Source organism: Cetorhinus maximus, chromosome 22 (genome assembly GCF_964194155.1).
Source record: "Cetorhinus maximus chromosome 22, sCetMax3.hap1.1, whole genome shotgun sequence".
NCBI classification, from domain to species: domain Eukaryota; kingdom Metazoa; phylum Chordata; class Chondrichthyes; order Lamniformes; family Cetorhinidae; genus Cetorhinus; species Cetorhinus maximus.
In genome coordinates this window covers 41,890,534-41,916,991 of record NC_135900.1, presented here as the reverse complement: position 1 = coordinate 41,916,991, position 26,458 = coordinate 41,890,534, and the positions used below count along the sequence as shown (strand labels likewise).

The 26,458-nt window shown below is 42.6% G+C and overlaps 1 protein-coding gene across 1 annotated transcript in view; it reads right to left on the bottom strand.

Moving 5' to 3' along the window:
* Positions 1–26,458, bottom strand: part of LOC144696822 (sodium- and chloride-dependent GABA transporter 2-like) — an 82,630-nt gene that overhangs the window by 36,990 nt on the left and 19,182 nt on the right. The window contains exons 3-6 of the mRNA XM_078568570.1: positions 26,067–26,201; positions 16,753–16,893; positions 9,291–9,378; positions 4,641–4,773 (exon numbers count right to left, since the gene is read on the bottom strand). Of these exons, the coding sequence (XP_078424696.1) occupies positions 4,641–4,773; positions 9,291–9,378; positions 16,753–16,893; positions 26,067–26,201 (497 nt within the window). The remainder of the gene's footprint in view (positions 1–4,640; positions 4,774–9,290; positions 9,379–16,752; positions 16,894–26,066; positions 26,202–26,458) is intronic.

The following is a 26,458-nucleotide window of genomic DNA, read 5'->3' as shown; positions in this document are numbered from 1 at the left end:
GCCTTCAAGGCACGAGTCAGGCATGTGGGGGAATGCTCTCCACTTAGTTGGCTGAGTGGACCTCCAGCAAGACTCAAGAAGTTCAACACTATCCAGGACAAATTAGCCCACTTGATTGGCACCCCATCCACCACCTTAAACATTCACTCCCTCCACTACTGGTGCACTGGCAGCAGTGTGTCCCATCTCAAGATGCACTGCAGTAACTTTCCACAGCTCCTTTGACAACACCTTCCAAATCCATGATTTCTATGATCAAGAGGGACAATGGCAGCAGTTGCATGGACTACATACAACTCCCATCCAATTCACAAACCATTTTGACTTGGAACTATCTCTCCATTCCTTCACTGGGTCAAAATCCTGAAATTCCCTCACTAACAGCACTGTGGATGTACCTCCTCTGTTGGAGAAATACCTTTGTGCACTATTCCATGTTGTGGGTAAAAATGGCTTCCGCCTAAATCCTTTACTCATGAAGGAATGAAATCAGGGATTGCACGAAGGAACTAGAGTCATCACCTCTCAGCAGATGAAAAAAGAGATGCTGAAACGCATCCATGCAAGCCATCAAGGAATCAAGTCTAGTCTGAAGAAGGCAAGAAAAGTGCTCTACTGGCCAAATAAAATAATGAGATCAAGGACCCCATCAGCCAGTGCAGCGGTTTTTAAAAATTTATTCATGGGATGTGGGCTTTGCTGGCTGGTCCAGCATTTATTGCCCATCCTTAATTGCCCTTGAGAAGGTGGTGGTGAGCTGCCTTTTTGAACCACTGCAGTCCATGTGGTGTAGGACCCACAGTGCTGTTGGTATGAGAGTTCCAGGGTTATGACCCAGCGACAGTGAAGGAACGGCAATATATTTCCAAGTCAGGATGGTGAGAGACTTGAAGGGGAACTTCCAGGTGTTGGTGTTCCCACATATCTGCTGCCCTTGTCCTTCTAGGTGATAGTGGTCATGGGTTTGGAAGGTGCTGTATAAGGAGCCCTAGTGAATTCCTGTGGTGCATCTTGTAGATGGCACACATTGCTGCCACTGTGCGTCGGTGGTGGAGGGAGTGAATGCTTGTGGACTTGGTGCCAATCAAGTGGACTGCTTTGTCCTTGATGGTCTCCAGCTTCTTCAGTGTTGTAGGAGCTGCACTCATCCAGGCAAGTGGGGAGTATTCATCACACTCCTGACTTGTGCCATGTAGATGGTGGACAGGCTTTGGGGAGTCAGGAGGTGAGTTACTCGTCGCAGGATTCCTAGCCTTTGACCTGCTCTTGTAGCCATCAAAAAACGATATTTTTAGCAAATGCAGATGCTATAAGAAAACACCAGATGAGAACCCATCTCCAAACTGTTAAAAACAAATACTTACATTGCGCCCAACAATGTTTGCCCCACAGCTCCCCAAACTGGCAGAGGTCACTGAAGGACACTGTGGGCCATTATCCCGGGTACCAATTTCATGGTTTAACCTGCTCACGACCTCACTCTGGTTGGCAACAATGTTGTCTTCACTCAGCAGGTGCCAAACTGCTGCAACTACACATGATTCATTCAATCCCGCGCCCACAGCTCTGATTGGCGTACACACATCACCCGACCCCTCAAACTGACAGAATAAAAAAGCCCTCTGGCAGGCTTGGGCACAGTGGAGTGACGTCATTGGTTTTCTACACATGCGCGGACCAGTGCACATGTGCAGATGGGTATTGGCGGCTATCTTGCATCACAGTGGCCAGAGCCAAGTCCACGGGCGGCTCAGCAGCAGCAGAGCAATAGTGATAGGTGATTCGATAGTTAGGGGAGCAGATAAGCATTTCTGTGGCCGGAAACATGATTCCAGGATGGTTTGTTGCCTCCCTGGTGCCAGGGTCAAGGATATCACTGCGCAGCTGCAGAGCACCCTGAGGGGCGAGGGTGAACAGCCAGCAATCATAGTCCATATCAGTACCAACGACATAGGTAGATTGAGGGATGTGGTCCTGCAGACAGAATTTAGGGAGCTAGGTGAAAAATTAGCAAGCAGGACCTCAAAAGTGGCAATCTCCAGGTTATTCCCGGTGCCACGCGCAAGTGAGTAAAGGAATTGGAGGATAAGACAGATGAATATGAGGCTGGAAATTTGGTGCAGGAGGGAGGGTTTTAGATTCTTAGGACATTTGGACCAGCTCTGGGGAAGGTGGGACCTGTGCAGGCTGGACAGGTTGCATCTGAGCAGAGCTGGGACTGAGTTCCTTGTGGGACATTTTGCTTATGCTGTTGGAGAGTATTTAAATTAGTTTGGCAGGGGGATGGGGACCCAAGAGCAGGTTCAGTTGGGGTAAAATCAGAAATGAAAATCTCAGGCAGAAAACTAGTGGATGAGTCTGGAAGGCAGAGGAAAGGTGGCAAAGAGAGACAAGGTTGCTCAGGTACCTTCACCTGTGCTAAGACAGGTTCACCGGAACAGAGGATTCAAATGAAAACAGGTAATGCTGCTGAAAATGCTGATTGACCCAATGCTTATCAGCAACAGAGAGAAGGGAGAAGGGAGAAGGTTGACTCACCCACATCATTCATAAGGATGGGTTCGTATCTGCTCTGGAAACATTGCTAAACACTAACACCTGGACACAATTCAATAAACTGGCTATCTGATGTTGTTAACTTTTCAGATATATAGTTGTTTACCCCAAATTTAGCCTCACCAATTTGTAGTTGCCTCATAATAATTTAATATTCAGTGTTCAGTTAATGTTGAACTACAGCGACATGGCTGAATTGCAGTTACAACCTCTATTTCTCATTTAGCTAAGTAGCTGTTTATTGCTTATATGTTATTCAAACTGCTGGGTCACCCTGACTGCATCTTTTTATATCTATGAACTGCTCGTACACTCGATGTTTAACTTCAATTTTTGATTTTGCATTCAATACTTGTTCCTTTATGTTTTGACAAGTAAGGGGCGCGCAGTAGCTTGTGCGTATCCTCATCGAGGGTTAGTAAGGTAAACACAAATTAAATCCAAACTGAGTGATGTAAGACCATTTGATGAACCACATAGCCATCAGTTGCTCCTAAATCTAACACCAGATGGTTCTCTGATGAGGCAGTTCCTTGGCATATTTATTTGCCTGAATAGAAAAACTCAGTGTTCTTAAAGTAAGCTCAAGACAGAGACAACAGGAGCACTGGGAATTCTGCCAGATAGCGCCATCTTCTGGACCCACCACCTTTCATTATGTCAGATTCCTGGGAGCTGAAGAAGCTACCACCTCCGGAAGATATTCACACGACCTTAACTTTGGGATGAAGATCCAGTTTTACTGAGTTTCTCCCCCATTTACCTATAGCAGTCAACACAAGCGAGCATGGAGATTTGCCCTCAGTGACTCCCCCCACCACCAGGACATCATTTGTTAAACACATGATGTCATCAGGACACCAGAAAACCAACCAACAGAAAAAAAACACAACTTCATTAACATCCAGCTAGTGTCACACAAACAAATCATTTAAGTTACTGTAAGGTGCCCAGGTAGCTGTCACGATGCATTTATCTTGTGACAACCTACCATCCCTCCAAAATTCAACTCACCCAGGAATGCAACAGGAAGAAAAAAGTTGTTCTTGGTCATTGACCTTTAATAAGAACCTTTATAATAAAACTTTCAAAAGATCTTTAATGCAGCTACTTTGGATAGTGAAATTGTTGCTTGTTGTTCAGTGGTAAATCCTTGAAGCTGTATAGACTAAGTTTTTATACATATATATTAACTTGACTACAGATCAAAGTTTGTTCAAAGTTTTATTCAAAAAATGTAGTTTTGGACACTCATCAAAATAAAGAACCTAGAAATTAGATTGCGCTGTGCCTGTTTTTCAGGCACTAAATGACCTCTTAAGTCTCCAATATGGCAGGCAGGAAGTGAACACTTTTTCTGTGTCAGAATTACACCACCTGCCATTTTAGTCTAGACAAAAAAAAGGCATTTAGCACCCAAGCCTGAAACAGACATTAGGCCCTCCGAATATTCAAATAACGGGCCTAACATCTATTTGTGGTCCCCCTCTGAAATATTGGGTTTCCCTGAACATAGCTGGCAACTGTCTTGCTGCATTCAGGAAAACCAAGTCTAAATGTGGTGCTATGCTTAAGCTAGTGCTTAAAAGAATTTCTGCTGGCTGCAACCAAAAAGCTAAGTGTTTCAAATAAACTTTCCTGAATGTAGAATCAGGAGGATCAGGAGAACCCACCCGATCCCATATTAACCCATGTCAGCCACTGCTGGCCACTTTTTCCTCACAGGGTCACCTTTGAGTGCTACTGCCACCCCATGATGTATCTTCAACTATACCCCAAAGATCAACAGCGATGTCCCCCCTCCCTATCCCTGCCCTCCATCCCAATTTCTCCTGAGCATGTGGATTCACTCATCACCTAAGCCCTTAGATGAAAACGAAGGACAGAGGAACCAGCAACAGCAGCCATAGCTTCTGTGCACAGGTCCAGCTACTGATCAAATGAAATGACACAATGCAAAATATTTTACTTCACATGTAACATCTAGTTTATAGGAACCACCCTGTATAATTTTGTCCTCACAAAGAAAGTATGTTACTCAAGTTGCCTCTCAGTTTTTCTTTAAAGAAATTTAATTAAGTTACCTTGCCAGTTGTCTTAACTCCCTTCCACATACAGAAGAAGCAGATAATCCAGATCAGAAGAAGGCAAAGTGCTACCTGCCAGTGGACAGTCCCTACATGCCCAATTCCATCTGACAACCTCAGGACACGTTTCCTATGCAGAACAAGAAAAACCACATGAAAGAGAGTTACAGTTGTTCCTTAGTTCATAACGTTGTATGCTTAGCTTTGGAATGATTATTGAGATGTTGGTATTTTCAAACAACAACTGATTTATTTTATACAACTGAACTATGTACAGCTATCCATTACTAGGTGTTACACTGCTGAAACCATGAACATTCTTTCCTCCTCTCCTAGTGCTGTGTTCCCTTACTTCATCATTATGGGAGGTGCTATTTACAGTCCCACACATTAACCCTTATAAACCCTAATACTACATCTCCCCCAAGTCTTCGTCCATATTTTTTACATATATATTTACATACTACTCATCTCCCTCCAAGTCTCTGACATCATAGATTCAATCTGTTAGGAGGCTTCACAACTCTCCCTGATTGTGTTCTTGTCAGACTTAGAAGATCAGTATCTCCCTTTGAACTCCTTTTTCTTGAGTTGGATGATTTTCATTGAGAGTTGTTGTATCTGGTTCTTTATTAATTTCTGATTCAACTTCTGGTCCTTCCAGACGTATGACTGATCATCATCTTTGACAAGATTCCTCCAGTTTCTGTGTATTGTACGTTCTGAAGCATGTACTAAATAAGATCTCTGTTGGTTGTCATCTCTCTGGACTATTACTCCTTCTTTTCCTTGGTCCTGTACCCATACATTTTTTCCTTGCATCAACCTGGGGAGGTTCCTGGAATGGCACCTCTGGTTATAGTTGTAAACCTGTTGTTTTCAATAGCACCACTCTCATTCTTGAACTCTTTGATAATACTGGACTTCTAGCTCTGGAAGCAATTTTTTGGGTAGGATGGGAATCTGCGTTTGGAGCTTTCTGCCCATCAACAGTTCTGATGGTGCCAACCCACACTACAGTACAGTATCTCTGTAATTTAGGAGTGCAATCAAAAAATCCTCGTTCAACAGTGCTTTGACGGTTCGGCCGCCCCTTTGGCTTTGCCATTGGATTGGGAATATCTCGGGGAACTTGTGAAATGCACAAACCCACAGTTATCCATGAAGTGTGTGAGGCAGTCGTTGGCAAATTGTGGATCATTATCGGAGACAAGCTGGCTCGGAGTGCTGTGTGTTGCAAAGATTTCCTTTAAAGTCCAATCGACTGTCTCAGTGGTTATTGTGTATAGAGGTTTGATCTCAATCCACTTGGAGAGGTATTCAATGACAATAAAAAAGGATTTTCCATTAAACATAAACAGATCCATCCCCAGGCGTTCCCACAGTCTGGATGGGAATTGAATTGAGAAAAGGAGTTCCCTTTGTTCTGGTCTGTGCACTGCACACACCTGGCACTGAGAATCATTTCTACTACAGGTCTCGATATTACCAGTCACCACACAGAAGACTGAGCCCGTGCTCTGCATTTTGTGATACCCATGTGGCCCTCGTGTATTCTTTCCAAGATCTCTGGCCAGAATGAGACAGGAATCACCAGTCTCTTGTCATATGCCAGCAAATAATCCACCATCGTAAGGTGCTTCCTTTGCTCAAAGTAGGCTTTCATCACTGTACCACTGGAACACTGCTGTGGCCAACCTTGTGTGCAATATTGGTGAATGTCGATGCATTCCTCATCCTGCATCTGTGCAAAATGCATTACTTGCAGCTTTTTTGAGTTTACCGGCAATTGTGCTGTAACTAACTGAGAATATGATTCAACCTCATTATTGAGGTTCACATCTTGTTATGTAGGATGGCCAACGGTGGCTCTGAACAATGTATCCGCTATTGTTTGCAGCTTGACCTGGACATATACCATTTCATAGGCGAAGTGTATTAATCTCAACAGGAATCTATGGATTCTCAGGGGCATTCTGGCGAGTTTTTTTTCATCAAGTAAGGAAACTAGGGATTTGTGGTCTGTCTCTTTGATGACCTCTAGGCTGATGATATAATCTGAGAACCTCTCGAAGCCCATGTGACTGCAAGAGCCTTGTTCTCTATGACCGCGTACCTGTTCTCAGTGTCAGAGAATGCCTGAGAGGCATAATAAACTGGTCTACGACACCCATCTGGTTGTTCTTGAAAAAGGACTACCCCTAGCCCTATAGACATGTCATCGGCTGCAATTGTGGTGGTGACCAGTCATAATGAGCTAAGATATCTGGTGGAAGTAGCATTTCTTTAATTTTTTGAAATGCCTGTTCCTGATGTGCATCCCAACACCAGGCTTGGATTTTCTTTAATAGTGTCATAAAGGTCCAGTAACATGTGCTAGGCTAGGAGGCAGTTTTGCCAGCTGATTATCCATACCAAGGAATCACTGAAGACCCAGGATGGGAGTAGGGATTGGGAATTCACTAAAGGCTGTCGTTTTTTGCGACTCTGCCATTGTTGAAACGCATAGACATTTTCGAGAATTCACACTTTAATTAAATGACAGGCTTTCTTCTTGCAGAACTAGCTGCTTTAACCCTCAGGTCATGTTTTACGATAGATTCACCATGGGCTAAGATGTCATCCATGTGACATTTTATTCCTTCGAGGCCCTGTAGAATGTTGAACATGGTTGTTTGAAAAATTTCCAGTCCTGATGTTGTACCGAATGGTGAACAATTAAAACAAAATCTCCCGAACAGAGTAATAAAGGTCGTTAGTAACATTGGTTTCTTATCCAAAGCCACCTGCCAAAGCTGCTGTTGGCATCCACTATTGTGAACATGGTAATACTGGACAGCCTCGCCAAGCTTTCGTCCACCAAGGACATATTTCCCTCGCTACAGCCTTATTAAGCTGAGTTAAGTCTACACAAATGCAAAGGACTCTGTTAGGCTTAGGAATCAGAGTACCACACTCTAGGCTTAGTGACAGGAGAGATGACTCCAATCCTGGTCATCTCTTCCAGCTGCATTTGGACCTGTTTCATAAGTGGGCGTGGTATCTTCCTAGGCGTGAAAAGACACACAGGTTTAGCAACTCTTCACAAAGTAATGCTTCATTCAGTCTTAAGTCTTCCCAGACCTGCAAATAATCTTCAGAAGTCATTTTTGAAGTTGCACCTGCATTTTTGTTGATTGACTTATTTCACTTTCCTGATAATATTGAAGCCTGTATAAGTTCTTCTACTTAAAGGAGAGAATGCCTGATTCTGTAGAACATACAATGTTTCCAACATCTGCTTTCCCTTGTATTGGAGTGTTGCCTATAACTCTCCCTGGACTTTTAGTTCAATCCCTCCTGGATGGATAGCTAGGTTTCCATTGGCTGCAGGCAATACATTGGTAATCACGGTTCGTTGCCTAATAAAACCGCTACACTTACTCCAGTATCTAGTTTAAAGTTAGTGATATGTCCATTGGCATATATATCTGCATTCCAGAATGCATGACTGGGGTCATTGATCTCACTTAGGAAACATTTTTGTTTCTCTTCTGGAAGAAATTCTTCAGCTTCATTAATAGCCTTTTATGCATGAAGATTTTTTCTTTGAAACTTGTGAAGTTAGAGGTTTAACTTTGGCACATCTCTCCTAAATGGCCAATTTTTCTGCAGAGAAAGCACTCTGTAATGTTTGCAGGACACTGTTCGCACTTGTGGGGCTTTTTGGTGCCACAGTGCTGGCAGGGTTTTATGGTGTCTTGTGCTTTCCCTCCAAATTGTACCTTCTTTTCTGATGCTTCTTTTACATTCCTGGGCTTAAGGAACTGCATGGTCACTGAAGGTTCCTTGAGCCAGGGCTTTTCTTCATCTCTAAGTATTTCCGTGTTTTGTTTTCGGACCTCTGTTTGTCTCACCACCTGTATTGCTTTTTCTAAGTTGAGGTCTTCCTTAGATTGCACTATACAGTGACAGGCAGAGACGTCAAGATGGAACCACTAACAGATAACAGCTAGATACAAGGAGACGCTCTCTGTTTCTTGCAGTTGTCCCTTGTTCAAAAAATGAGGCTGTACTTGCAGCCAAACTTTGGCACATGTGCAAGTGACATAGCTCATTAACTTGTGAGCAAAAGTATAAGAGGTACAAAGTTAAAATTTAGCTAAAAAAAACAAGAAAAAGGAGAATTCATGACCATTCTGTAACAGAATGGACATATTTTTACTACTAATCTACAGGTGTGGACTTGCTCTCTTTCATCTGAAATGCCTAGTGAGTGGGAAGTGGAGAGGAGGTGTCAAATGCAAACTGGAGGATTAGGTGGCCATTTTAAATCCAATCCTTATGCACATGAGAAGGTCATTTATACTTTTTCTTCATATTCAGTGGCCATCTGATAAAAATCAGGGATGTTCAATATTAGCTTTGATATTACTCTGAAATCAATGGCAGGGGAAAGAATTTCAAGTGAACATATATGTTTGTGTGGTGGTATCATTTCAAGGCCATTGAGTTTACTGCACCTTTGTAATTCCTGACCTATATCCATTAGGAAGAGCACCCAATGCAACACAAGAATTTCCACCCTTTCTGGAGACAAACTAGCTTCTTTTTTAATTGACACATGCACAGGCATTTCATTAGTAATAGCAATTGAGCTTTACTTACTCCCAGAACTCAGTGACAGGCATGGTGGCATTTTCTCCTTTTCTCCAATTGTTAGCTGAGGAGTTCTTTGTAAATTCCATGCAGTTATCTGTAAATCCATAAAGTAAGGAGTACAGTTAGGTATTCATAAAATCTTCTAGGAATATCAAACCAACAAAATGGTTCTCTACTTCTAAAGATTAGAAAATCAGACTACTCTGGAACTGGGCTTCACTGGAGTGTAGCCGTCTGCACCAGAAATATCGACTCTTCTTTGCAAGATCTTCAAAGCTGATTCATTGAATAGAGCAGTTATTATGGGGCCTTTTGCCAGAGCCAATTCTCCCTTGTTCAGCATTAGATTTTAGTGCAGTCAGTAGCCTTTTGGGAGCTGCTCTTGCCAGACAATATTATGAAACCAGCTACACTAGAATAGCTATCAGGAAGATTTAGCATGTGAAGCATCACTAAATATGACAAGTTTCATATTCTTTGGCCTGCCCAAGGACTGGAACTTAAGTGTGCATTTCCCCAGATTTTTTTTAAGTTTATTTGTCCTTAAAATATTCTTTACTTTGGGTGTTTCCTTGTAATGCTCCAATATGTCAAAATTAGCATCTGATCTAGTTTGAGTACATGACCAGTTTAACTGACCAATCAAGCTTTACAATTGCTCTCTCTCTCTTTTAGACCTATCATTTTCTGTGATGACCTACTGCAATGAATTGAGTTGGGAGGAACACTCTAAATTGATTTCCCAGATCTACTCTACTTAATATCTAAAAATAAGTTTAAAATCCCATAAGCCTGACTACTCCCAATTTTAAATTCTACTCTAAACTATTCAAACACAGTTCTCAAATTCCACAGTCCCACCCTATAAGAAATCATCAATATGCATCATGAAGGTACCTGAAAGTTTTGATTTATGATACCAACAAAGCATTGCAAGATTTGATTGTAGTTGAACATAATCTATTTTCAGTAAAACAGGTTTCACCAAAAAATACCAAACCCTGGAAGCATCATTCAGACCATAGATGCATTTGTTTAGTTTCAATAGTTTTCCTTCTGCATCTGTGGCTCCTTTGGGCAGTTTCAGAAACACTTCTTTCTGAAAAGTCTTGCCCTGCAGAAACATGATCTTTATGTTGATTGATCTGCATTCCCATGAATACAGGTTTTTAAGATTATTTTTCCAGCTATGGGTGAGTCCATGCCATCAGCTATATCACCTAGTCACTCTTTAAAATCCCTCGCTTTAGCCTTATAATTCCCATCTACAAGGAACTTTTCAGTAGAAATCCACCTGTTTGACAAAGCCCCTTACCTGATACCTCAGAATAAACTCCAAACTCTCTCTACTACCTAATTCACTTTGTTTTGCCTCTGTTATTAACTTATCCTCAAGTTTATTGGGCAGCCACCAAAAATTCATTCTTACGAAGGTTTCTGCTTCTAGTTCTGTTTCAAGACTGCTCTATGGTCTTTATTTCCTTATCTTATCAAGTAACAGGAGGCCTTGTGGTGCAGTGGATAGCAACCCTACCTCTGAGCCAGAAAATCCAGGTCCAAGTTCCACCCCAGGACTTGATGGCCAAGAAAGATATGTTTATGACACGGCCAAGCAGGCTGACTGCCAACCTGTAAATTCTTCCGATACACCTATGGCAGGCGGTAAGAGTGGGAGTGTTTCCTGATCAGCCAAAACCTGCAGAAGGCAATGGCAAACCAGTACCTTACCAAGCATAACCTTGGCCCAACACATTGGCCCATGGTTGCAATGCCCTCTTAGGGCATGGTACCTGAAGAGACTGAGGGGACCTATTTAAGTTATAGTCTCTCTTTGCACTTTTACGCCTATCCAGACTACTATTGCAAGATCTCCCTCTTGCCTGATCAGAAGCCCTTTCTCGGGCATGTAATCCCCTTCTGATGTAAGAGTCACTTCCAAATCCACTATAAATGCTTACATTGTGTTTTCATACTTTCCACTCATACACCACATTCTGCCAGTCTATCAACTTCCCTTCTTAGCCATCATCTTGGGCATTCAACCAATATTTAAATTTGCCTATAGCTTTTCCTGCACATCCCACAATTGTTGCATCCCTCCATTCACTAGATTCCTTTGGAATATATGCCAAACAAGTGGCCAAAGGCCACTGGACAAGTGGACTTTGTATGTGATAGCCCTGTCTCTGTGTGTCATGATCACTCACATGCTCACTTCCAGCCCTTAATCTACCATATTCTCATCCTCATCATCACAAAGCATATGAGCATTTGAGGTACAAGATGCCTCATTTATTTCTCGCAACTATTCAGAGTTTGAGATTTTGTAATTAATTTTGATTAATCATAAGGACTGAACCTGAACAGGTTGATTGCCATGTGTTATAAGTACTGTCTTACCATCATGACCTATTATCTTGCCAGGGCCTTTCAATTCCATATGAGCCTCTCTTTCATAATACACCAATCTCCTGAATTAAATTCTATCCTGGATGGTCTTATACAATGTCTCCATCCTGCATGTAAAGCACCCAAATGTGAACAAAATTTAACTCATTGTAGTACCTTCTAGAGCAGGAGGACTATTACCAAGCACAGGAAGCAATTTGGAATTTCACCCATAGACTAATTGATAGGGACAATATCCTGCAACTAGCTGGAATGAATTCATTACATGAACCTCCCATGACAGGGGAGTTATCAACTTGCAGTCTGGTTGATCAGCTAAAATTTTATGCTATGTATCATCAATCACCACATGATTCCTTTCACAGAGTCTAGTGCTGAAAGGACTTCCAGCTGTGGGATTCATGATCATGATGTTCACGTTTTCATACAAGTTTGGACTCATCATTGGAAAATTCTCCTACATTATTAGTCAGAAAGATTGATGGTGCCCTAAGTCTGGTCCCTATCAACTTCTCCACCATTTTGCCTATAATAACCCCCTTTAGTCCTTACTGAGTATTATTGTAGAATGACTAAATATGGCTGCTAGATCTACAAAATGGAGAATGAAAATATTTATGTCTTTATCCGATTCCTTTAGATCCATGACAACTACTTTGTTAAACTTGTGTGTCAACAGAAGACTTACAACAAGACATGGGGCAGAATTTCAAGTCCCCGTCACTGCAGGGGCAGGGGCCAGAAAATGTGGCGGGCCATTCAAAAGTCCATTGACTTCAGTGGGACCGGAGAATCCCACTGGCGGGAGGGGCTGTAAAATTCCATCGATGGCGGAGTCCTGCAATAATCTTTAGGCGATTGTGTAGTGCTATTGTCGCTGGACTAGTAACCCAGAGACCCAGGATAATGCTATGGGGACCAGGGTTCTAATCCTGCCATGGCAGATGGTGGAATTTGAGTTCAATAAAAATCTGGAATTAAAAGTCTGATGATGACCATTAAACTATTGCCAAATGTTGTAAAAACTAATGTCCTTTAGGGAAGGAAATCTACTGTCCTTACCTGGTCTGGCCTACATGTGACTCCAGACCCACAACAATGTGGTTGACTCTTAATTGCCCTCTGAACAAGGGCAATTAGGGATGGGCGATGCCCATATCCCATGAATGAATAAAAAAAATCTTCTCACTAATCTTTTCTACTAGCCTGATATACTCTTCATTAACCACAATTGCATTTTCTAGCAGGATTTTTTACCTTTGAGAAGTAGAGTGGGCAAATTTTCCATGTATCTTTAAGACAATTTGCTTTTTTTCTCTCTGATTCTTATCACCTGATGCCATTAATACTTGTCTAACAGTCTGATGAGAAACATCAGTTTTATTAAGGGGATGCAACAATGTGCTGACTGGTTAAATTGCTGATCCACTGACATTCCGAACACAATTGCCTTAATGTGCTCCATGTCAACTTTCATTTTTGCCATTTTCACAGGAAGTTCCATCAACATTATAAGCATCTCATTAGAGACTATATACGTGCTTTTAAAATAGCTTACTCCAGCTATTTTATGGAATTACAAATCTCTTTAATGGACTCAATTAATTGTCAGCACCAAAACTAAAGCAAAATAATTTTATATTCCTTAACCTTGCATCAATCCTCACCACTCAGTGAGTCAAGATAATATTTTAAGCAAACTGTTTCATATACTGTCGAAGTACAAGTACTATCTAGCACTACACAGTTAAATGAGTCCTTAACCAACCATTCATCACAGGACTAAAACTCTTCATGACTAGCATAACTTGGATTCACCATTACACTCACCCTCTTTCTCAGAATTCTTCTTGTCATGTGTCATTTTGAGGATCCTGTCTTTGCACTTCTGGTTTTTGATCACATAAAGATACTTTGTATCACACCTAAAGCACCTATTAACTGTTCCTTGGGAATTCCTGGGGTTCATTCATCTATTATTACCGTTCTAATCCTGTCTTCTCCTGTAATAGGCAAATCTACTGAATGTGGTTTCATCATCATTCTGCCTATTCATTGTATTGACACCTATGCCTCATAACTGGGCCATTTCAAAATCTGGCAGTCATTGTCTTCTAATCCTTTTCTCATTGTGGAATGCCCTATTTGTCCCATGAAGGCCGAAGGAAATGATTGTTTCCCCAGGAATTTTTATAAGACAGCAGACATCTGATCCAACAGAGTCTCCCTCTCTGGGAACGGATTACCAATTAGAACCAGGAGCTTGTCAATTTAGCACAATACAGATATTTAAATGCTAGTACTGATACAGATATCCCCAAATTGAATTTAATCAATCCTTTATATAATCTGTTAAAGTCCATGATATATTCTTCCAGGGATTTACCATCTATTTTCAAAAATCTATTAAATCCAGACCGTGCCTCATAAGCACTTAACAGATCATTTTTCTTGTAAATTTCATCCAAGAGCTCTAATAGAATATCCAAACCTTCCACCACTAGACAACAGATCGACATCCGTCTCAAAAGACATTTTACTTCTCATTTTACTTCTGGTAGGGAGTGACAATGCCAAGGCCATACTTTGTTTTCACTTTGATAGAGAAGACTTGTCAAATGATTCTGACTTTGAAAACATCAGAGGATAATTATATCCCAACAATTTCCACTTGCTTTCTGCCATTTCTCACACTGGCTACTAAGATTGTTGTTTACTGTCTGAATACTTTTCTCCTTAATTTTCAACTTTAACCTTCAGGCAACCATTCCCTGCTACCATGTTCTACTCCAGAAAGCCAGTTGGTGAAGGATAGATCTGCAGCCAATCTTGACACACTATATTCATTTACAGAGTTACACATTGATAGTATACATCTCTTATCCTAACAACCACAGTCTATATATTGGGGTTCAAGTAATTCCCCAGATATTGCCCACTGCCTGTATGAAATTAACCACAAAGAGTACATAATTAACAGGCTGGGCCTGTTTGCCTAGCAAAAATCATGATGCCTTTATCTTTCACCAGTCCTCCTTCACCGATCATCAGTAAAGTAATCTAAGAGGTCATCAACAGTTCTATCAGGCGGCACTTGCTTAGCAATAACTTGCTCTCTGACAGTCAGCTTGGGTTCCATCTGGGCCACTCAGCTCCTGACCTCATTACAGCTTTGGTTCAAACATGGACAAAAGAGCTGAACTCCCAAGGTAAGGTGAGAGTGACTGACCTTGACATTAAGGCCACATTTGACCAAGTGTAGCATCAAGGAGCCCTAGCAAAACTGGAGTCAATGGGAATCAGGGGGGAAACTCTCTGCTGGTTGGAGTATACCTAGTACAAAGGAAGATGGTTGTGGTTGTTGGAGGTCAATCATCTCAGCTCCAGGAATCTCAGCAGTAGTTTCTCAGGCCTAACCATCTTCAGCTGCTTCATCAATGATCTTCCGTCCATCATAAGGTCAGAAGTGAGGATGTTAGTTGATGATTGCACAATGTTCAGCACCATTTGTGATTCCTCAGATACTGAAGCAGTCCATGTCCAAATGCAGCAAGACCTGGACAATATCCAAGCTTGGGCTGACAAATGGCAAGTAACATTTGAGCCACACAAGTGCCAGGCAATGACCATTTCCAACAAGAGAGAATCTAACCATCACCCCTTAATGTTCAATGGCATCACCATCACTGAATCCCCCTCTACCAACATCCTGGGGGTTACCATTGACCAGAAACTGAACTGGACTAGCCATATAACTACTGTGGTTACAATAGTAGGTCAGAGGCTAGGAATCCTGCAGCAAATAACTCACCTCCTGACTTCCTACACAAATCAGGAGTGTGATGGAATACTCCCTATTTGCCCGGATGAAAGCAGCTCCCACAACACTCAAGAAGCTTGACACCTTCCAGGACAAAGCAACCTGCTTGATTGGCATCACATCCACAAACATTCACTCCCTCCACTACCAACACACAGTAACAGCAGTGTGTACCATCTACAAGGTGCACTGCAGAAATTACCCAGGTCTCCTGTGACAGCACCTTCCAAACCCACAACGAGAAGGACTAGGGCAGCAGATAGTGGGTACACCACCACCTGGAAATTCCCCTCCAAGTCACTCACCATCCTGGCTTGGAAATATATCACCGTTGCTTCACTGTTGCTGGGTCAAAATCCTGGAACTCCCTCCCTAACAGCACTGTGGGTGTACCCACGCCACATGAACTGCAGCAGTTCAAGAAGGCAGCTCACCACCACCTTCTCAAGGGCAACTAGGGATGGGCAATAAATGTTGGTCCAGCCAGTGAAGTCCACACCCCATGAATGAACGAATTAAAAAAAACTATCTGGTGTCAGGCTGGCTTCTTGGAGACCCTACCACTTGAGTCATTACTCTTGTTAAGAATCAGAGCGCAAACACTGAGGAACACTTCTACCAGAGCTCTGGCTAAACAAACTATTGATTTTTTGAAGCAGAAGTCCCACTGTCTTGACAGATCTAAAATCTTCAGATTCCTATGTGATGCATGCCCCATAACTGCAATCAATTAAGATACAAACACCAAAGCGACTCATGCCCTTCTTCCAAGAGATTGGTTATGTGGTGTCTAAAATGAGGGGTCTTAAATGTAAGATTAAATTGAAATGCTTTAGAACTAGTATAATAATCCAGAGAACCCTAGTTGAAATCTGATCATGGCACTTTGTGAATTTCAATTCAATTTAATACAAAATTTGGAAATAAAATGCTGATATCAGTAAAATTAACCATGAGCTTGTGGGATTATCATAAAAACCCAACTGGTTCACTAAAGTCCTTTAGGGAAGGAAATCTCTTGTTTATACCTGATCTTTCCAAATGTGGCTCCAGTCAAAACAAGAAACATGGTTGACTCTTAATTGCCCCCTGTGTCCAATCTTTTAAAAAATGCATGCTGACTGCAGTGGTTCTCAGAGCTACTAGGAATGGGCAATAAATTTGCACATGCCAAGAATGAATGTAAAAAATAATTCAATAGCAGAACAAACTTCTCCTCAGGAGCTCTTATGCTGTTACCTGTGTTCCATTCTTGTCCACAGTGAGCCCATGGCAGTTCAGCAGAGAAAGAATTGAAGAAGTAGAAAGTAGACCAGGTCAGAATAAGGATGTAATAAACAACCTGGTATAGACTGATGAGTAGTGTACCATAACCTATACCTGCCACAGAGAAGAGAGAATGTAAGCACACTGCAAGTAAATTTAGTATCATAATGCAGATTTCCAACTCAATAAAACAATCACTATTATTGCAATATATTTTAAATGCATAAGAAAAATAGCCATCTATGTGCTATATCTGATATTATAACAAGGGGAAGGAAGAAACTACTTATGCTTAAACATGCTGATAGCAAGGCATACACTTGGACAAGCAGGGTATTCCCATCTATCTGCTGCCCTTGTCCTTCCAAATGGTAGTGGTCGTGGGTTTGGAGGGTGCTGTCTAAGGAGCCTTGGTGTGTTTCTGCAGTGCATTTTGTAGCTGGTACACACTGTTGCTACTGTGTGTGGTTGCTGGAGAGAATGAATGTTTGTGGATGGGGTGCCAGTCAAGTGGGCTGCTTTGTCCTGGACGGTCTTAAACTTCTTGAGTGTTGTTGGAGCTGCATTCATCCAGGCAAGTGGAGAGTCTTCCATCACACTCCTGACTTGTGCCTTGTAGATGGTGGACAGGCTTTGCGGAGTCAGGAGGTGAGTTATTTGCCACAGGATTCCTAGTCTCTGACCTGCTTGTGTAGTCACAGTAGTTATATGGCTAGTCAGTTCAATTTCTGGTCAATGGAAACCCCCAGGATGTTTATAGTGGGGGATATAGTGCTGTTGAATGTCAAGGGGTGATGGTTAGATTCTCTCTTGTTAGAGATGGTCTTTGCTTGGCACTTCTGTGGTGTGAATTTTACTTGCCACTTGTTAGCCCAAGCCTGGATATTTGGACATGGACTGCTTCAGTATCTGAGGAGTCGTGAATGGTCTCACATTCACAGCAGTCATGTGTCAAGTAACAATGTCTCAGTCTTGGTCCACCAGCCGCACATGTAGTATAAGGGGCTAATTCTAACTAGTAATATGCTAATCAGATACTATGTACATCATCACAGGAAGTGATGCAACATCACATGGTTTACTCTCTTGCAGCCTTGTGTCAGATAACCAGCACAGTAATTGCAGTAATTTCTGCTCTCTGGATAGTCAGAGGCTGGACATTCCTGGAAAGATATATGCAGGATCCCTCGGAAGTCCCAACGTAAGCACATTTCTGGTGCTCAATGTGGGAAGTTTAAACTTCCAATTGCTGGTTTACTTTGCCGGATTGCTCCATGATTGGCCCAGAATCACAGAGACTAGGGCTGTTTGCCCTCTACTTACACTGATTTTACTTACCCTGGATTTACTTAGAGTTTTTCATAGCAGGCAGAAAACAGGTGAAACCCTAAATAAATAAGCTGGAGTGTCAAAGGCTGGGATTTTCCGTGCCTGCCGGTGTCAGGCGTGTTCAATGGTGTGAGCGGACAATATGGTGCGATTTGTTTCATGACGGCGTGAAACCAGTTTGTGATCATCCGCTCAGCCCGCTGATGGCGGGCCGCATTTCCCACCATCGGATGTCGGGAACCTCATTGTAAGGCATCAGCATATCATTATAAGGCCAGCCCCATGGACTCGCACAGCAAATGTGAAGTGAGAAAAATCTTTTTCACACAGTGAGTAGTTAGGGTTTGGAATCACTGCCTGGAAGTGAGGTGGAGGCAGGTTTAATCGAGGCGTTCAAGAGGGCATTGCATGATTATTTAAATAGAAACAACATGCAGGGTTATGGGGAAAGGGCAGGAGGTTGGCACTAAGTTACCATGCTCAGAGAGCTGGTGCAGACATGATGGGCCAAATAGCCTCCTTCTACACCGTAACAATTCTGTGATTCATCTCCCTCCCGCTGGATCGTCTGCCCATGTTGGCAGGAAAACATGCCGACATGTTTCACAACAGCACATAAACGATGTGCACCTGGCGGGCTGCACTTTGCTTGGGACTTCAAGGTTTGTTTGCCTACCTTGCCTCGGTCAGCACTCACAGTCATCAGTGCCAGGCTTCACGGACAGCCCCACATCACTTTAAGGGGGTTCCCAGGAAGGCGTGATGAAGCAGCGAGGTGATGGTGTGGCGGGTGAACGAGAGCCCACCCGCCATGGAAATGGCATGTTTCCCAGGAATGCATAAGTACTGCGGTGGGTTTGGGATGATACAGTGTGAAAACCTGCCTTTGCAGCCAGTGGGTAAAGCATTAGTTTACCCGCCCGCTACCGCACTTAGTGCAAATGTGAGACAATTCCACCCAAAGCATTCCAGAATGCACAGCAATGCTCAACCCCATCCCAGCAATGTTTACCTCCCAACACTGCTCAACCCCCCGCACCTCGGACAGTGCTCACCCCCAACTACGCCCCCCCTCCATGACATTGCTCAGCCCCTCCCACACCCCTTCTCCCAATTCACCTTCTGGAATCCCAGGATCCTGTCCGACTGTGTCAGGAGGGTCAACATTGTCGAAGAGTTGGGGGAGGTGGAGGAAGGGTTGAGCACTTTCATGGAGCGAGAGGGAATAAGGGGTGGCTGAACATTGTCAGGGGTGAAGGAGGAGGCGGAAACAGTTGGAGGTGAGAGAGGAGGGTGGACATTGTGGGTGGGTGAGGAGGGATTAGCACTGTCAGTGGGGTGAGGCTATCCAGCTTTGGAGGCTTCAGGAAATCTCAGACCCATGAGTTTTTCCCTCAGTTTCAGTGTGTTCATTCAAAGAATTGCAAGTAATTTGATATAGAAATGCCGGCCACGTGATATTTAATAATTGTAGATAATGGAAATCACATTTTCTACTGTGAAATAGAGCTGAAAATAGTACAATTAACACACGCTTTGAGGCATTTAAACTCTTAATTACCAGAAGATGGTAGCTAGTGCCATAAAAAGGGGATAAAAACAAAAAACTACTGCGGATGCTGGAAATCCAAAACAAAAACAAAATTACCTGGAAAAACTCAGCAGGTCTGGCAGCATCGGTGGAGAAGAAAAGAGTCGACGTTTCGAGTCCTCCCTTTTGTTTTTTCCAATAATATATATAGATTTTTCTTTTCCCACCTATTTCCATTATTTTTAAATCTATAACTGTAATGCCCTGTCAGTCTTTCCACCCCACCCCCACTAGAGCTGTACCTTGAGTGTCCTGCCATCCATTCTTAATTAGCACATTCTCTTAGATAATACCGCCACCTTTTACACTTCTTTGTTCCTTTGTCTGTGACATCTTTTGATTATCTGCTCCTATCACTGCTTGCTTGTCCCTACAACCAGCCCCCCCCCGCCACAGCTTCTCTCCCCCCACCCCCTCCCCCCCCACCACCTTAAACCAGCTTATATTTCACCCCTCTCCTAACTTTACTCAGTTCTGCTGAAGGGTCATGAGGACTCGAAACGTCAACTCTTTTCTTCTCCGCCGATGCTGCCAGACCTGCTGAGTTTTTCCATAAAAAGGGGACGTGGCTTGGTCTCTCCTGCACTGAGGCCTGCCTGGTTTGCTACAACAGAGGCTTCAGGAAGCGGCCAGTATTGGAAGTCTGGCCTTTAAAAGTGCTGGCAGGTAAGTGTGTACTTTTTCCTGTGATTAGTGTTGGTTGGAACCGTTCAGGTAATAATTGGAAGATTTGGGCTAAGATGTTTCACAATAATGCTTTCCATTATGTTTTGCATACCTTGGTAATGTTCTGCATACCTCAGTAGACTCAGAAAATATCCTGTATTAGTCAGACATACCAAGAATATTATATGGTTGCAACAAGTGAAAGATCAGGTATGGAAAAGTCTCTACCAATACCTGAATGCTTTGAAAAGGTTGTAGACCTCAACCGAGCAGAAGCAAGGCTGAATTGTTATGGGAGATTTGCCAGATATTGCACTGTGGTTGGGTCTCGATGCGAAAGTGAGCAATGGGTAGGTCAGTACGCTGTTATATGGTATGTGTGGCTGTGCAGATGATATCCTCATCAAGTAGTGTATCAAAGAGGTAAAAGCCACGTACAATGAAGTAATCAAAACACTTGATACATATTTCAATCTGAGAATGAATACTATCGTTAAGTGGACAAAATTTAACAAATATTTCCAACGTCAAGGGGAAAGTGGTGATGCATTTATAAATGACCTGTATAGACTTGCAGAGAATTGTGGGAATGGTACCTTAAAAGATGAGCTTATCAGAGACAGAATTGTTGTGGGAGTATTGGATGATGCGTTGTCTGACCACTTACAGTCGATTGCCTTTGCTAAGTTTAGAACATCAATCAACTGAATAGGCAAGCTGAGGTCAGGAAGTAAAATCGATCCGTGATTCGAGGTGACAAGGAGAATCCTATCTCAAAGGCAGCTGACTCAGTCAAGTATGTCAATTTTAAAAACAGAGAGGCTGTTGTAAAAAAGCAGGGGAGACAGGAAGAGCATTCATCAACAGCCCCAGCTAACTGTAATTGGTGTGGCAGGGAAAATCGCAGGCAGGAAAACTGCCTTGCCAAAGAAGCCGAATGCCATTTTTGCAGAAACTTGGGCCACTTCCAGGCTACATGCATGAAGCCCGTAAAGAATATGCACAAGAGGAAGCCTCTGGAAGGTAACAAGATCCATGAAGTACATGACACCCATGATGCTGACATCCCTTTCCTTAGACCGATCCAGGAACCAAGCAGAAGCTACTGGAATGCTGATATCCTAGTAAAGGGAAACAAGACACACTTTAATTTAGACACAGGTGCAGCAGTTTCAGTTCTTTCTGATGCTCAACCGTGATTGGAGAAAAGCTCTCTTCAGCCACAAAGCAAAGAACTATACAGACCGAGAGGGATAAAATTTAAGGTCATTGGATAACTGAACAGAACCCTCCAACATTAAGAGAAAAAAATCACAGGAACATTGACCTCTCCACTGGGCAAAAATGCCAGCAGAGGGCCGAATCTGGAAGCCCCACCCACAAATCCAGCCTCTACCATTTTTGAAGGAGGGAAGGAATGGAGGTAGGTTATATCAACATAACCATGGTTCATGGAGGCAGATGCCCATACATATCAGCAGCTGCCTCCCCCCGTGTGGTTTTGGTGAGATAGATGTCTGAAACCCAAAATGCGAAGATTAGACCTGGTGGGAGCAGTTCAGAACCTTGTGGATTCATTTGGATAGCCAAGGTACTTTTTGGAGAGGTAAGGTACCCCTTTGAATATGGTCCCAGGATATCTTTGGGAGATGTAAGACACCCTTTGGAGTAGGTTAGAAGTCCTTTGGGATTATTAAAAGTGCACATGAAAAGCACATAAACTCATTGGAACTGTCAAGCTGTCAAAGAACTGTCAAAAAGCTGTTAAACCTGGCAAAGAACTGTTTTAAATTTAAAACGAAATGTGTGGAATTTAAGAAAAATGAGGACCATTATTTCACTGTGTCTGTTGACGTAAGCCTGAGAGTTATCATTGTAAGATTTGTGATGAATGATTGATTTTACAACCCAACAGGGTGTCTGTTAAGTGAGCAATTTAATTGACAGATCCAAGTGGTTATAGAATGGAGACCTTTTTTTCATAAGAGATTAGTTAAAGGAATTTCAATGTATTGATTTTTTTTTAATCAATGAGAATGATTTAAAACAGTGACATCATCAATAGACACGTTATTTTATGTCAGCATAGCTCCTAAGGTTTGCCCATGGTAGATACTAGATGAGTTGGCAAGGAGGGGATGAGGGCAAAGGAATTATGGGTGGGGCATGGGGGTGGGTAGAGAGGCATATGGTGGAAAAGGGTGCATGAGGGGCATGGGGGATGGGCAGAGGAACATAGGATGGTATGAGGGGCCAAAATTGTTGGTTGGGAGCCATGAGGCGGCACAGTTTGGCATGGATGGTTCATGGAAAATGTGTGTGGGGGGGGGGGGGTGAGGGGGTGAAGATTGGAGGGCTATTTGTTGATTAAAATTTTTTTAACAACTTTCAACAAAGTGCCAGAGCACAGAGGCAGGCCTTCCGCCCAGCCTGCCTCCACACCTGGCAGCCTCCATCCTCATTCTGGGGGCGGGCCCAACTTCTAACTTCTCACCCGGAATGAAAATCCGACTTTCTGGGCTTCTATTTTTCCGGGTTGGGTTGGCAAAGCCGAGAAACATCCCATCTCTGCAGTCCCAACCCGGGAGCAAAAGTCCGGGCCATTGTGTATGACTCAGAATCAGAGTTGCTCACTCTTGAGCCTGCATCAACTGCATCTGATTTGCAAAGCAAAGGAACTGAAAAGCCAACAAAATCAACCCCAAAACTTCAGAGCCGTATTCACACAGCTGTTCACAAGATTAGGAAAGCTGAAGACAGCGTACCACCTCACTCCACATCCAAATACAAAGCCATTGTGCCTGTTTACACCCAGAAAAGTTCCTCATCCACTCTTACCAAAAGTAAAGAAGGAAATTGACTCATCTTGAAGTGAGGGTTATTTTACATGTGACAGAACCAACAAGCTAGTGCTCGGGTATGGTCCCAATGCCAAAATCCAATGGCTCTGCCAGAACTAGCATAGTTCTTACCCAACTGAACAAAACAGTTAAACGTGAAGTTCATTTTATATTGTCTATGAATAAGAATTTAGCCAAATTGGGAAAGAGTTCAACCTAGATGCAAATAGTGATTTTGGCAACCACACCTTAGTTGCTCACAGCCTTCATTAATCTATTTGGGAGGTTTTGTTTCAACAGATTACCCCTTGGCATCACATAAGAGCCAGAACTCTCCCAGAGGACAATGTCAAGCATTCTAGAAGAACCGAATGGAGCCATATGTCACATGGATGATGTTCTGATCCATGGATCCACTCAGATAGAACATGAGGCTAGAATGTGAGCTGTGCTGTGACACTGAGAGGAAGCAGGACTTAAACTCACAACAAATGTGAATTGTCACAGCTAAATGTCAAGTTTCTTGGGCATATTGTGGATGCATCTGGTGTCTGAGTTGATCCACAGAAGACAAAAGCAATCAAGGAGGTTCCAGTTCCTTGGAATGTGACTGAGCTCCAGAGATTCATGGGTATGGTAAACCAAGTTGGAAAATTCCTGCCCAACCTAGCTGTTGCCAATGAGCCACTATGTTTGCTCTTGAGACAAGAGAATACGTGGTGCTGGGAGGTAGCACGAAGAAATCTTTTGAGAAAATCTAAGAGATACTGATATCATCTGTTATTTTAGCTCACTATGGCCCCGAGCTACCCACTATAATTGCTGCAGACGCATCTTCTACAGGACTGGGAGCTGTAATCTTTAAAATACAGATAGATTGAAAATGCAGAACAGTTTACTCTGCATTCCACTCACTGACAGAGACTAAACAAAGATATGCAGTGATAGAGAAAGAAACATTAGTTGCTTCATGAGCTTGCAAAGAGTTCACAGATTATGTTTTTGGTCTCCATGTCATGATAGAGACTGGCCACAAACCCTTAGTGACACTCTTAAATTCTAGGGAATTATCAAAAATGCCTCCATGAGTACAATTCAGACCGAGGAATGTGAGGTTTGAGACAAAGACGGAGTATGTTCCAGGAAAGCAGCAGAATATAACTTTTGTCCCATATCCAATATCAAGGCCCAAACAAGATGATGGCCAGATCTCTCAAAGTCGCTGCAAGAGATGACATCAAATTATATTACTTGTGCTATTCATTGTAAAAGACAAGAGAATCATTGGTGTCATCTTCCTTTCCATCAAGACCATGGGAATGACTTGTGATAGACCTCTTCAAACACAGAGGTAAAATGTTGTTGATGGTAGTATACTACTACCCCAGATGGATAGAAATCAAATAACTGTAGGGTCAACATTCCTGAAGCAGTGATTACATCTTTGAAAGAGATATTTGTAACACAGGGAATCACAGACTTGGTAACCTCAGACAATGGACTACAGTTTGCGAACAAATACTTTAAAAAATTCATGGCATCATATGAATTTGTCCATTCAGCAGCTCACCAAGATACCCTCAAGCCAATGGTGAAGCTGAAAGAGAATTGCATACATTGAGACCATTGCTGAAGAAGAAAGATGACATCCAACTTGCACTTCTGAGCTAACATCCAACTCCATTCTAGAATGGTTTAGCACCATTTGAACTCCTCATGGAATGAAGATGACCAAGAATTCAACTGCCAGCTCTCACCCCCACACTCATGGCACAAGCACAAGCTGATGACTTGGACAAAGTGAGAGATAAAGAGGATAAATATCAATCCAGCCAGATGTGGAACTGTGACAAATGTCACAAGGCATGCAACCTGCTAGACCTCCAATCAGGAGAGCCAGTTTGGATCCGAGACCAAGCTTGGACAAGTGGTTGAACAGATACCACATCCACGGTCCTACCTCATCCATACAGATACTGGCATGGTGAGATGGAATAGACATGCACTGGTTGCCACACAGAAGCAACCTCCTACCCCGTGGAAGCAGTCATCTACCCAACTGATACGGCCAGAGATATTGCATTCATCCCCCAATCCAGATGACTACCAGACTGGTGAAACTGAGTCATCTGCCAATTCTCTTGCCCAGAGTGTGAGACACCACGCTCAGGAATCAATAGCCCAATGCCTACCTAAGGAGAAGAGAACCCGTTCTAGTAGACTCGTGAAACTCGTTATGCTTTCTGATTCCAGATGCAACAAGGACAATGTGGCCTACCATTGTCATTATTTTCTCCAATCATTCATGTCTATCCCTGACCAATTAACAATGTTCCAGGAAGGGACTGGGCAGACAACCACTCTTTGCCAATGCTGCCCTGTACGGGGCTTATAAAATGGCTTATTTTAGGAGTAGCAGAAACATCCTCCAATTTATCCCTCTGCTACTACAAGGATGTGCCTTGCCCATGAGTGGTGCATCCTTCATTTTCTCAACAAGATTGGTAAACTGTTCTGTGGTACACCATGGGAACAGCACAAAGTCCTATCACTCCCTCTCGTAGCTTCTTGATGTGACACCAGTCTGAATTCTAATGACAGTTACATCAGTTTCAATTTCCTCAGTTCTAACAGTGATTAATGGCTACCATTGAGGTTTGCTGCTGGCACTGAATCATGGGAACATAAAAAAGTCAGGCACAATCTATAAAGGAGAACAAAGCAAATACTCTCAAATGTAGTTACACCTACTAATTTCCAACTCCATTTCCTTATCTTTGATCCTCTCTTTGCCTAAAAATGCTCTAATTTACAGTGTTAATTTCTTCAAATCACTTTTAACCTTCCTTTAAGCAACTTACCCTCAAAGAGGGGGCAGATCTTCCTCCAAGCTGTGATACCACCTTGACTAGTATACTGTCCAAGGGCAATTTCAAGAAAAAACACTGGGATTCCACAAGTAAAGAGGAATAAAAAATATGGAATGAGGAATGCACCTGGATGGAAACAGATAGTAAAAAGGATTAATTAAACATTTTAGTAGGCATGGTAAGTAAATACATTTTGGTCCTGAATGTCTTCATTCTTTGCAGCACATTTTTAATTTATTAACACAAGAAATTTTGCTTATGAATTGCTTTAACTGTTCTGTAATGTCAGCATTCTTACACGTTAATAATTCTGGTCAGAAAAATGTTTTCCTCTCAAAAAACTTGCAGTTTTAGTGACTCTCATCTCAGCACAGATAGGAACT